General features: G+C 36.6%; 1 protein-coding gene across 2 annotated transcripts in view; it reads right to left on the bottom strand.

Moving 5' to 3' along the window:
* Positions 1 to 12,393, bottom strand: part of LOC107697144 (sorting nexin-9-like) — a 26,028-nt gene that overhangs the window by 7,931 nt on the left and 5,704 nt on the right. Inside the window, exons 4-13 of one of the 2 annotated variants that reach the window (XM_016497801.1) lie at positions 11,230 to 11,328; positions 8,724 to 8,795; positions 6,968 to 7,130; positions 4,955 to 5,093; positions 4,672 to 4,753; positions 2,224 to 2,349; positions 2,017 to 2,134; positions 1,801 to 1,931; positions 1,545 to 1,651; positions 1,232 to 1,335 (exon numbers count right to left, since the gene is read on the bottom strand). In XM_016497801.1, the coding sequence (XP_016353287.1) occupies positions 1,232 to 1,335; positions 1,545 to 1,651; positions 1,801 to 1,931; positions 2,017 to 2,134; positions 2,224 to 2,349; positions 4,672 to 4,753; positions 4,955 to 5,093; positions 6,968 to 7,130; positions 8,724 to 8,795; positions 11,230 to 11,328 (1,141 nt within the window). The remainder of the gene's footprint in view (positions 1 to 1,231; positions 1,336 to 1,544; positions 1,652 to 1,800; positions 1,932 to 2,016; positions 2,135 to 2,223; positions 2,350 to 4,671; positions 4,754 to 4,954; positions 5,094 to 6,967; positions 7,131 to 8,723; positions 8,796 to 11,229; positions 11,329 to 12,393) is intronic. The other variant, XM_016497802.1, reaches the window with a different exon arrangement.

The following is a 12,393-nucleotide window of genomic DNA, read 5'->3' as shown; positions in this document are numbered from 1 at the left end:
ATCACATTTTGTTGCTTTGCAGCCTGAAATGAAGACGGACACTTTTTTGTTTTTGTTTTATCCAGCTGTATTTACTCAGTCCAACTTAGAACATCCAAGTGAAAGATCATAAAACCAACATGTCAGAAAACAAAAAAAAAACAGAATCACTGAGTTGAATCACCAGAATCAGGACATCTCTCCAAACCGGATGAAAGGGCCGGAGGAAACTGGTCAGAGAGACGACCAAGAGACCTACAGCAACTCTGAAGCAGCTGCAGGAATTTATGACAAAGAGTGGTCATTGTGCGCATGTGACAACAATATCACAAATTCTCCACAAATGTGGCTTGTATGGGAATGTTGCAAGAAAAAAGCCACTTCTCAAGAAAGGCCACATGCAGTCACAACTGAGCTTTGCCAAAACACACCTTGAAGATTCAGAGGCAGAGACTAAAATTGAATTATTTGGTCTTAACACCAAACGATATGTCTGGCAGAAATCCAATACAGCTCACCATCCAAATAACAGCACTCCTACAGTAAAGCATGGAGGCAGTAATATCCTGTTATGGGAGTGTTTCTCTGCAGCAGGGACTGGAGCACTTGTCAGGATAGAAGGAAAAATAAATGGGGCAAAATACTGTCAAATTCTTGAGGAAAATCTGCTGCCCTCTGCCAGAAAGTTGTCAATCGGAAGAAGGTTTATCTTCCAACATGACAATGATCCAAAGCACACAGCAAAACTGAGCACACAGCGGTTGAAGGAGAAAAAGGTGAATGTCCTTGCATGGTCTAGTCAGAGCCCAGACTTAAACTCCACTGAAAATCTGTGCAATGACTTGAAGACTGCAGTCCACAAATGCTCACCATCAAATTGAACTGAACTTGAGCAGTTCTGCAAAGAAGAGTGGGCAAATATTGCAAAGTCTAGACGTGCAAATTTAGTAGAGACAGAGACATATTCCAACAGACTAAAGGCTGTAATTAAAGCAAAAGTTGGTTCAGCAAAATACTGTCACAAAGGGGTGATCCTTTTTACAACTCAGTGATTCTGTTTTTTAAATTTTTTTCTGACATGTTAGTGTCATATCTTTCACACGGGTGTTATATGGGTGAGTAAATACAACTGGATAAAACAAAAACGTCTGCATTTCAGGCTGCAAAGCAACAAAATGTGATTATTTTAAAGGGGGGGTGATTCTTTTCTATACCCTCTGTATATATACATATCATAATGAGTGATACTCACGGCCTGTGCAGCGTTTCCAGTGTTCATTTCCTATTGTCAGCAAGTCTTTTACACCATCGTCCATTGCCCTGGTGAAACGGTTGAACTGTTCACACTTCTGCTCTCTGAAGGTAACAAGACAACACAGATGAACTTCCATCAACAAGAGGATGCATGTTATTCACTGGCAGACCATCTTTGACCAGCTACAAAACAGCTTCTGGCTGATCATATTAACTTGAGTTGGTCAAACTTACAATAAATCCAGCTAATAACCAACTTGGAGTAGATTTTAAATCAGGGAAGTGATCCTGAGGTGGGCTGAAGGACTTACACTTCAATCAGGTCCAGGTCTGGCAGTCCCTCAGGCTCGATCGTGGAGAAAACCATGACTCCAACGGTCTCGTCTTTTTCTGCTTTTCTCTTTCCCATTTTCCAGTCCTGTAATACAGATTTATAATAATAAAAAAAACAAAGGCTATGTCTAAAAACCTACAGTATTTTGCTGCATATTTACGTGGAAGATACAAAGGGACCAAAGAAAAATTTATCAACAACTACATTTATTTAGTACTAAAAACACTCTTTACCTTCTCATCTTTGTATGAGAGAAACAGCTGGAAGACTTCACTGCTGGAGATAACCGGATGCCGGCACATTCGCGTCATCCAACCCTGAAGCCTTTCCATGCGCATTTTTATAAATTCATCCTCAAATCGACCTAAAAAGGGGGGTATTCATCAATCTCATACTATTTCCATTTTAAACTTCTTTACAGCAAACAGAATGTAATAAAAAGTGCTTACCTGCCACCTGCTTATCAGGCAGACAGGGGATTGGAATCGCAGATCCAAATTTTTCCAAAAGCCTTTCATATAACCAATCGAAGTGCTTGTATCTGTGATTGACAGGCTTGTTTGTGGTCTGCAAAAACATTAGATGACATGAAACAACATCAGCTGGAATGACTAACATGGAGATGCTCATGCAAACATGATGGTTTCTGTACTTACGGTGGGTGTGACTTGGTACTCAATGTAACTCTTGAGGCCGTACAATTTGGAGCCCTTTTTAGGGTCAGCGACAACACAGTCCAGCTGATAGTCTGGATACGCCCACACTGGGCCAACTTCTCCACTCTGAAATACAGTATATATACACATCCACATCATATAAAAATGATATAGTAATTAAAACCCTTTATGGAGCCATGAGTCCCATTCTAGTATGTGGCAGAGTCTCAATACAACAGGTACATTGAGAAGCAAAATTACATAAGAAGTCTTGTTTTATGACAAACCGATCAAAATGAAGTGAGTTTATGATTAAAACAAGAACAAACATCTGCCAATGGACTAAGAAAAATCAACACTCTCATACCTCATTGACAGACGTTTGTTCCTGTTTTAAGCATCGACTCACTTAATTTTATTCAATTTCTCAGAAAACAAGACTTCAACTATCTTCTTTTGTATTTCAAGGAAATCTATTTTGATTTAAGGCTGTTTAGATATTTGCATTGGAAAAGACTGCAAAAGATTTTTTGCAGTGCATGCAACATTAGAGAGAGTATAGGCTACTATATGACAAAAAGTTTGATTTATTGCCCCTCATAAACCCCCCCTCCTCCTACCATAAATGGACACCTGTTTGGACACCTGTTTCTGTACACCCCCACCCCATCTAACCGGCCATCTGTTTATCCACCCCAATGATCCAAAGGAATTTATGATTGTTTGGGAAAGTGTTTTTGTGTGGGATCAGTTGAAACTGTTCAAAACTATGTGCTTTAAACTTTAAATTGTGAAACGTGTTATGATTATTAAACGGGATAAGGGAAGTTTTTATTAAAGTTTTCAAACATACATTTCAAGAAAAACATACGCGGTATATAAACAAAGTAATGACTGTTTTTTTTCCCAGAAAAGAGTAAAAACGGGTCAAGACGTATATTTAAGTGTTGTTCATTTAAAAACTAGTTAGAGTTTGTTACAAGTTAGAAAATAAAGAGAAAACTAGGCTACTGACCATCTATCTAAACAAACAAAGAAAAAAGAATATGAACCCTATTTAACTTTTTTAACCACAAACATCTGGTTAGGTTAAGAAGAAAAACAGGAATGTTAATAGCCTAATGTATATCTGGTGGATGTGATTTCACAGAGGTTCAGGACGTTATTAGATAGATAGAGAAAAGACAATAACAACAAAGTGAAATAAATAGGGAGATTTATGTTTTAAACAAACATGCATGCAAAACACAAACATACAGCAAAACACAAGCACAAGCATGCACACAAACATCCCTACAGTTAAACATTTTTTAATCATACTGCTTTTCATCATCTTGTAGAGATACCCTGTGTGATTCTAAAAGTTTTTATTTGTAAAAGGTTTGTATGAGACATCGTACAAGTCTAAATGTTTAACTGTAGGGATGTTTGTGTGCATGCTTGTGCTTGTGTTTTGCTGTATGTTTGTGTTTTGCATGCATGTTTGTTTAAAACATAAATCTCCCTATTTATTTCACTTTGTTGTTATTGTCTTTTCTCTATCTATCTAATAACGTCCTGAACCTCTGTGAAATCACATCCACCAGATATACATTAGGCTATTAACATTCCTGTTTTTCTTCCTAACCTAACCAGATGTTTGTGGTTAAAAAAGTTCAATAGGGGTCAATATTCTTTGACCAACCTCCACCAGATATACATTAGGCTATTAACATTCCTGTTTTTCTTCTTAACCTAACCAGATGTTTGTGGTTAAAAAAGTTCAATAGGGTTCATATTCTTTGACCAACCACTGAACTTTTCACTAAACGTTTGACACTCGCAGGGGGGCATGTCATAAATAACTGCATTGGAGATCGTTTGATCACTGAACTGATTACTCGACACACAACACCAAAGTTCACAACGCCACAACCCTCAAACTCATTAGATTGCAAATGAATTGCAAACCCAGAAACAGGCTTAGATGTTTCACAATCTTTTGAAATACATTACGCTGATATGGATGCTTCAGTAATCACACAAACCCCAGACAAAATTCTCGTTTCGATACACTACGTGAGACGAAATATTTACATTTCGTACCTAAAGTTTAAAGCACATAGTTTTGAACAGTTTCAACTGACCCCACACAAAAACACTTTCCCAAACAATCATAAATTCCTTTGGATCATTGGGGTGGATAAACAGATGGCCGGTTAGATGGGGTGGGGGTGTACAGAAACAGGTGTCCAAACAGGTGTCCATTTATGGTAGGAGGAGGGGGGGTTTATGAGGGGCAATAAATCAAACTTTTTGTCATATAGTAGCCTATACTCTCTCTAACATTTAATGCCATCACTATGAATTTCAGACTTTCTGCTCTGATCTAAGGCTTTTTTAAGGCCTTAATTTGTGGAAAGGCAAAATTTGACTTTTTTTTATTTTTTTTTTTTAAGAGTGGCTTACGTAAACAGGCAGCTTGGTTCCTTTGGCGGGCTGTTTGGACAGCAGGTACAGCTCAGGACCTGATTTAGAGAAACCAGGGAATCTGCAAAGAGAAGATGCTGCTTACAACAGACATAAAAAAATAAGATGATAAAAAAATTAAATGATAAAATGAATAAACATTATTGGAATCCAGAAAGAACACATGAAAAAGCACATGAACTAGATTACATCTTTATTATGTGTATTATTATTACGTGACTCTTGGATGTATGTCCAATCTGTGTGGTGTGATCCGACTTACTTGTTGAGGGCAATTTTCATGGATGAACCATGAGCTCCGCCTCTGTTTATAGCCCCGCCCTCTCCAGCCTCCGATTCAGCATAGCCACCCGATGACTTGACATCATCCCACTCCTCGTCCCACTCATCGTCTTCTGCACCTATAAACAGTCATTACACACACTTCAAACATACTTTAAAATAAAAACCACTGTAAGAACCAAGTGTTAGTTATTCAAACACACTCAAGACAAATCAGCCACAACTAGCTGGACAAATCAGTTAACTAACCTCTGATAAAGCTTTAATAGGTCATAACAGTTGTAATTTGTACAAAAACTGGTCATTGTCACAAAAGTATAATGTATACAGTATATACTAATATATATATATATATATATATATGATAAATATGTTTGTATGTGATATATAATTGTATAATAAATATTCTAAGTTCTGTACATAAAAGGTATTTGAAAAGTATTAAAAATGTAAGAATGAATGCTAAGCAGTTTCCAAGTCTGTTTTAATATGATAATTTAAACAAAAAACAAACACATTTACATATGTTAGTTTTAATAAAACCCCTGGGACATAAACATGCCTGTACTGAGGCTGTTAAATAACCAACAGAGTTCACAGCAAGAAAAGCCCTACAAAACACTCTCACACACATTCCTGTGAGTTTCTGGCAACAGCTTGTTATTAAAACCACATTTAAAGTCCTCACATGAATTTCATGGTTTACCTGAGAGATCAATAAGACATGGGTAGGGGTAAATGTCTTCAGAGAAAAGAAAAAGATTATTTTATGATAAAATAAATCTTTTAAGTTACTTTTTGACAACAAATATCACCTCTACATATTCTTATGTGCATTATGCATTTCCAAATTAAATTATTAAATTGATTGCACAGGCACTAAATGGAAAAATCAAAAATATATTTAATTCCTAGAACATTATGAGTTTATGAATAATTCGGTGAAAGAGTCATCTTGCTTGTGGGAATAAATCAGTTTTTCAGGGGAAAACATCTCTAAAACAAATCCACATGTTCTTGCTTGTCTTTACAGGACACAGACTTGTAGAGAAGCTGCATGTTGCAACACATGGAAATGGTGAATTTCATCTCCTAATGACTCCAAAACAGACCAAAAATAACGATTTTCCGGAAATGACATCATTGCTGGCGAACTTTAGCCTAACACATGACTCTAAGTCAATGATGAGATCACTGAACCACGCCCACATTTTCCACAACTACTCGTAAAACAACTTTCATATTTCTTCATGCTTTCATATAAAACAATGCATACTAAATATTCCACAAAGCAACTTGACTTTTCATTTCTGGTGTCACAAATGAACCTAAAGTATTATCAGCTGCATCTTTTGGTCCTTTTCACAGCCAAGAGTTAAAAATTATAAAAAAAAAACCTTTGTTCATCAGTTTATACTGTTCAACTTAAACAAATACTAGGAAATATACTGCGCAGTATGCTAGTTTTCCACTATGAATGCACTCTGTTGTAATTTGTTTTGGTAATAAAAAAACCTGCCAAGAACATTCATATAACAATACGCAGCACTTTGGCTACTCACAAACTCCAGAGCCTTCTTGTTCTCTAAATATGCTGGACCGAAACCCTTAAAGAGCAATGTAACAGCTCCCAGTGAGGAATAAACATTATTTGAACTATTTTTGTCTTGTGGCTGTGGTGTTCAGTTTCCATTAAGACACAATCAACAAGACAAACTGCATTGAAAGACATTTAACAGAATGAAATCACTGCAAATTACTACTTACAATATCTAACATCCAGGGTTCGCATACTTTTTGACCAATGCATTTCCAAGACCTCTCTATTCATTGCCAATTACTGAATAAGGACTTTTAAAGGGTTAGTTCACCCAAAAAAGAAAATTAGGCTGCGTTTTAAAACGCGAGTAAAACGCAGCGTAATTTTCATTTTTGGGTGAAATTTTCATTTTCATTTTTGGAACTAACCCTTTAAATTTATTTGAGTTGTTACCTGGACCCTGGTAGGCCTGCGGATGCCCGTGTCCTCCAGAATGCCATGCATTGCTGCTGGTTTTCCCCGTCTCTGTGCCCTCTGGCTGAGCTGCCCAGTTATTAGAAAACCCCCCAGATGCATTATTGTCAAATACTGTCCATGGGTCATTACCATTACTTGTCTGAAAGAAAGAAAAGCAACAACAATTTTACAATTGGTAAGAAACAATAAGCATCAAATAGGAGCATTTTCAATAGTGGTCTCAGACCAAGCAATGCATTTGAACCATTTACAAATAATATTGATATTTTATTATACTAGACTAAACAACTGTCCTAACCACAACCTCAACACACACTTAAGTCCTAAAATCTTTTCCACAGCATAGCATAAGTCGGTCTTGAACATAATTGATGTTCACTTAATTAATGTTCAACTGGTTGAGGTCAGTCGACTGTTCTTTTGTCCTTTAGATTGTCTGCATTATGATTGCACACGCTCAAAATCTTCCATAACTCAAGCACACAGCGAAACTTTTTATCTGTGAAATTTTCAAAAAAACAGATACGAAAAGCCCACTCACATCCGACGACAAGCACTCTAATAACCTTTGGTTGTTATTATGTTATCCTGAAAGACTCCATTTGAGCAGGTATTTTCAGATGTCGACCGATTCAAGGACTTCTAAAGAAAGCCCATAAAATGGGAATATACGAATATGGATGGACATGTTGAATGGAAAGAGATGTTTACCTTCCTGATGGATGCTTCAGCTTGTCAACACTGAACAACTGACTCTCAATGGCCCTCTGGCCTTCATGACACAAAAGCCCAGAGCCACAGAGCCACAAACCATAGGCTCTGTGTTTCCAAATCATCATCTGGTGGCCCACAATACACACATCATCCGAGCCTCATTCATTTTATTATCTCGTCGTAATCAATAACACATCTGACAAACTTTGACCTTTTGCTCCGAGCATGGCAAATGATTTCTGTCACATACATGTCAAATGATAGCTGCAAATATAATTCTGTTATTTTACTGCAGTTGACGACAGACATGCATCAGATAAAGTCAAACACTATCTGTTTGGTTCCCTACTTTCTTCTTTGCTCATGCAAAAACTGCATGTCATGCATTGAGAATTTAGCACCATGCGGCGAAGGATTGGACATGCATTCATGCATGTTTGGAATTAGGAAGGCAATGCTTTGGAAATTTCTGGCCGATAGCTACTCAGATGCCACTTCTTTGACTTATATTTAACATAATTCAATAAAGGGCAGGTTTTCCTTTAGAAAATGTGGTAAGAATGTCTGCTTTTTCACAACTCATGTATACTGTTTATCAGTTTGCAGCCAGTTCAAGTAGTTAAAAAAGCAGTCTGGATAATTTAAAACCTTCATAACAGACCAGCTTTCAGTTCTTCAACAACAACAACAAAACATGAAAAACGAAACTGTGACATAAATAGAAAAAATATTTCTGTAACATAAAAAGCAAATTCTGGAATCAGAAGCAGCTGTCCAACAAATGATTGAATCATCGCATTTATGTTTCAAAAGCTGGCATATAGACTGTGATGTGGAAACAGTGCTGATCAGTTTGATCGATGTGTGATTTGTAGTTGTCTGGTGCGATCAGTGGAGTCTGATTCAATCTGAATGCATTCAGACCCCGAGAAAAGGGTGTTTAAGTTTTGGTCTTGTTAGTGAGGGCTCCAGAATCGAGCATGTGTGGCGTCCGTCATGCCAAATGCATTTAGTGTACCTCATCAGGGGAGGTGGAGGAAAATCCTGGGGTAACTGGGGTGACTGGAGTTTCTGGCTGAGCTACATCCACCTTAGGGGAAAGACGTGACATGATCATAAAGCGCTGAAAAGGAAGGGTTACCCTGACATGACCCTAAAGACAAGACCTTCTTCATCAAACCACTGATTTTCTCAATAGCAGAGGCCCAGCTGAGACCTGGAAGGGTTTTCAATAGACAGTTCAAAAACTAGCACAAAACATTATTCATCAAACATAAAACAAATAGTTTTGAAGCAGAGTGCTAATACACAGTCATGCAACTTCACCATCAGTGCCCACTTCATTTATGATGCATTTCAGACAAATGCTTGGATCATCAAAAGAAACCACAACTCAAGCAACTACTTAGTGGTCTTAACCTCAGATGAGACACCACAGCACTCAAAAACACCAGTTTTTTTTATTGTGTTGTCTGTACATCCTTTAACAGACACAGCTGCTCCATTATTAGGGCCCGAGCACCTCGGTGTGAGGACCCTCTTGGAATTGCTCCGTTTATTTAAATTGTTTCTCATAATGTCCAATTATTGTAGTATGATCTATTTCAGATAATCGTGCCCTCCAATGGTACATGCTCAAAAAATATTTTGGCCTTAACCTACAGGAATAAAAAATAAATAAATAAATTGAAAAAAAAAGAGGAAATGAAGCGGGTAAAAAAAAAAAAAAAAACAGCAATGTTTCTGTACTAATAAACTGAATGCGTTTTAAATACACATTAACTTAAATTTATATATTTATCATCAATAAATCTAATTCGGTTTTTAACCAAATAATTAATCTAATTAATTAATTTTAACCAACCGAATAATGCTTGTTCCATAGCTAGACATATTTTAACCATGTTCATACTTTTAACTAAATAATTGTAATTGTTTTCACAATATTAATGCTGACATTAAGAAATTTGAATAAATGCATTTTGAAAATATGGTTATTTTAATACAATCCAAAAAATGGAAACAGTTGACAATAAACGGTCACTCATTTTCATTCTGTTTCATTTCTGTATGATTAAATATACATCATATCAAATTTATCAGTTTATGTTATAACAGTACAATCCAAATGAATGGAGATTTTATATGCAATTCAAATACATAATTTAGGCCTAAATATTTTTTGGAGTGCACAGAAACAAAACTATTTATGGTTGTCCAGTTTACATGTCACCCACATCCACGCCCCGTCTCTTTCGGTCTAAGTGGGCGGTTCTTGACCAGAACAAGCTTTAATGTGGACTTTCTGCTGTTTTGTAGAAGATCTGAATTATATCAATAAAAAATGAGAGTGCTAACTAATATTTGTGCCTACAGAGCGCACAGGGAATTCTGTGGTTAACTGTGCCACACATTTTACAATGACTCATAAATATCTAGCATTGCTGCTGGTTTCACATCTGTTATCAGAGATCCATCGAGCGCATGCGGACTATAGCTACTAGGTTAAAGTCTGTCCCTTGACTAGCCAATCAGCTTCAGGCTTTGAGATAACACCATAAACAACTGCTTGTCATCAGGGATGGTTTCACATGATCAGTTTTGATGAATCATGATCAAACTTGAAGACAACATGAACTCAACACTGATCCTATTTACGGACTTAAAGGGGCCATATGATGCGATTTCAATTTTTCCTTTCTCTTAAACCGCATAAACACATTGCATTACACCAAATACACAACATAATGTTCTTTTTAGCAACGTCATATGACCACTTTAATAAAAGTAATAGTTTTTAAGCACGATTCATCATTAAAAGATTTTCTGAAGAAAAAAAGGTTTGTTTTCAGCATTTAACAACTTAACGTGTTGTGAGCATTCTAACATTCTAATATGTTTCACCCAAATAAAATCCTGATATTATTTCCTGCTGAATGCTCTGAAATGTGTCACTTAATGGAAGTCAGACGAAAGCGGTTTCATGTTCTTTAAAATCTACACAAAACTAAAGCCAATGGCAGGGCCACTGGAAACAAATGCCCTGCAACTCAAGACTTCCCACTCCTCAAAACACTGCTGATCAAATCATAGTTCCTCCAAAAAACAAAGCAGCCCACTCAATGAAAACTTCAGTCTCAGCACTGAAGGCCAAACCCACAGTACCACACTAACATATGGGAGAATCCAAACACTTCATCCTGTATGTTAATTAAAAATCATCATCCTTCACATTTGGCCCTTCGCTGATCCTCTGAATAAGCACCACAAGATGTTATATTCTCAATCTCAGAATTTGCTTGCACATACATTTTTACATTCGGAGTAAGATGTTTTATTCTTTACAGGTGGAATCTCCCTTCCTGCTCACTTCCTCTCAGGAAGTTAAACAGTGGGAGAAAAGCTCCGAGAAGGAGCATTAGACAGATAATGAACTGAACAGTGCATTCTGGATATGATAAATAAACCCTGACCAGACTGAACCATTAACGTGAAATTGACCCGTCGTACTCACGATGGCTTACCTGTGCGGTGCTGGCCGGGGTTGGCATGTGACTGTCGAAGAACGAGAGATCGAGGGGGGCTGCATTTCCTCCAGATGTAAAAGGCTGAGCCTGGTTAATCTAGTAGAACATGAAGAGAAGAATTTACAAGGTCAGTCCTTGTCAAATCAGACAGAATCAAGCGGGTTGGTACACCAACACCAAGATTTTGTTCATACTTTGTGTTATTTGAGACTAAACGTAAGTTCTGTAAAATTTTATATTTAATGGTACATAATAGTTCAATATAATATAATATTAGTATTTCATTTCTTAAATTATCATCTTTACTACACTTTTTTTTTTAATTTGCTTGAGAAAAAAAAAAAATTTTCTGGGAAGCAAGGTTTCAGATACGATATCTCATGCATTATGATTACTGGTATCACATGAATTGGTAGATGCATAGACAAAGTTGTTCTAGTCCAAATAGTTGAAAGTCTCCTCAGGGTACAATATATTTTATAAATAAAGCGGCTAACGTTGTAGAAAAAGTGATATTTCGAGTAGAGATGCACCAATTGCAATTTTCTTGGCCGATTCCGATTTTTTGTTAGTGTGATCTGCCGATACCGATTTTTGCCGATTCTGATTTTCTTTCGAAGAACTATAATTGACAGTATATACAAAAAAAATCTACTTTTCTTCAACGCAAAGTTTTATTTTTATAAAAAACACAAGTAAAAAGTCAGTAATAAAATAAGAACAAATAAAAAATATTGCAAACAACAGCAAAAAACAAACAAAGAAAACCTTACAGCTGCATGAGTCGTGACTGTCACGTTAGCTTGATGGGACCAAACTCCCTTTGTGATTTTAAAATTTAAGCCAGTACCCAGATTTGAAGACTATCTTACCATTAAAGTTATAAAACGTATTCAGTCAAGAGCAGAAAAATTTTTTCTTCGTCTTTTGTTCTTTGATTAACATGACAGACAGCAGCATAAATATTGGACTGGAGTCCCTTTAATAGTTTATCCACGGACCCAATATACTGTTACACAACATGCGTTTTCTTTCTCAACTATTTAACGTTCCAAAACTGACTGTGTTTAACTGGATACTCGCCAAAACGGGCATTTTGACAATTTATGTATTTGCACGTTTTAGCACAGTTAGCCACTCATTTTGGTATTTGTGGCTCAC

This window comes from Sinocyclocheilus anshuiensis, unplaced genomic scaffold (genome assembly GCF_001515605.1).
Source record: "Sinocyclocheilus anshuiensis isolate Anshui unplaced genomic scaffold, SAMN03320099.WGS_v1.1 scaffold38, whole genome shotgun sequence".
NCBI classification, from domain to species: Eukaryota; Metazoa; Chordata; class Actinopteri; order Cypriniformes; family Cyprinidae; genus Sinocyclocheilus; species Sinocyclocheilus anshuiensis.
Note: the sequence above shows the minus strand (reverse complement) of the source record. Positions and strands in the feature narration are given on the sequence as shown.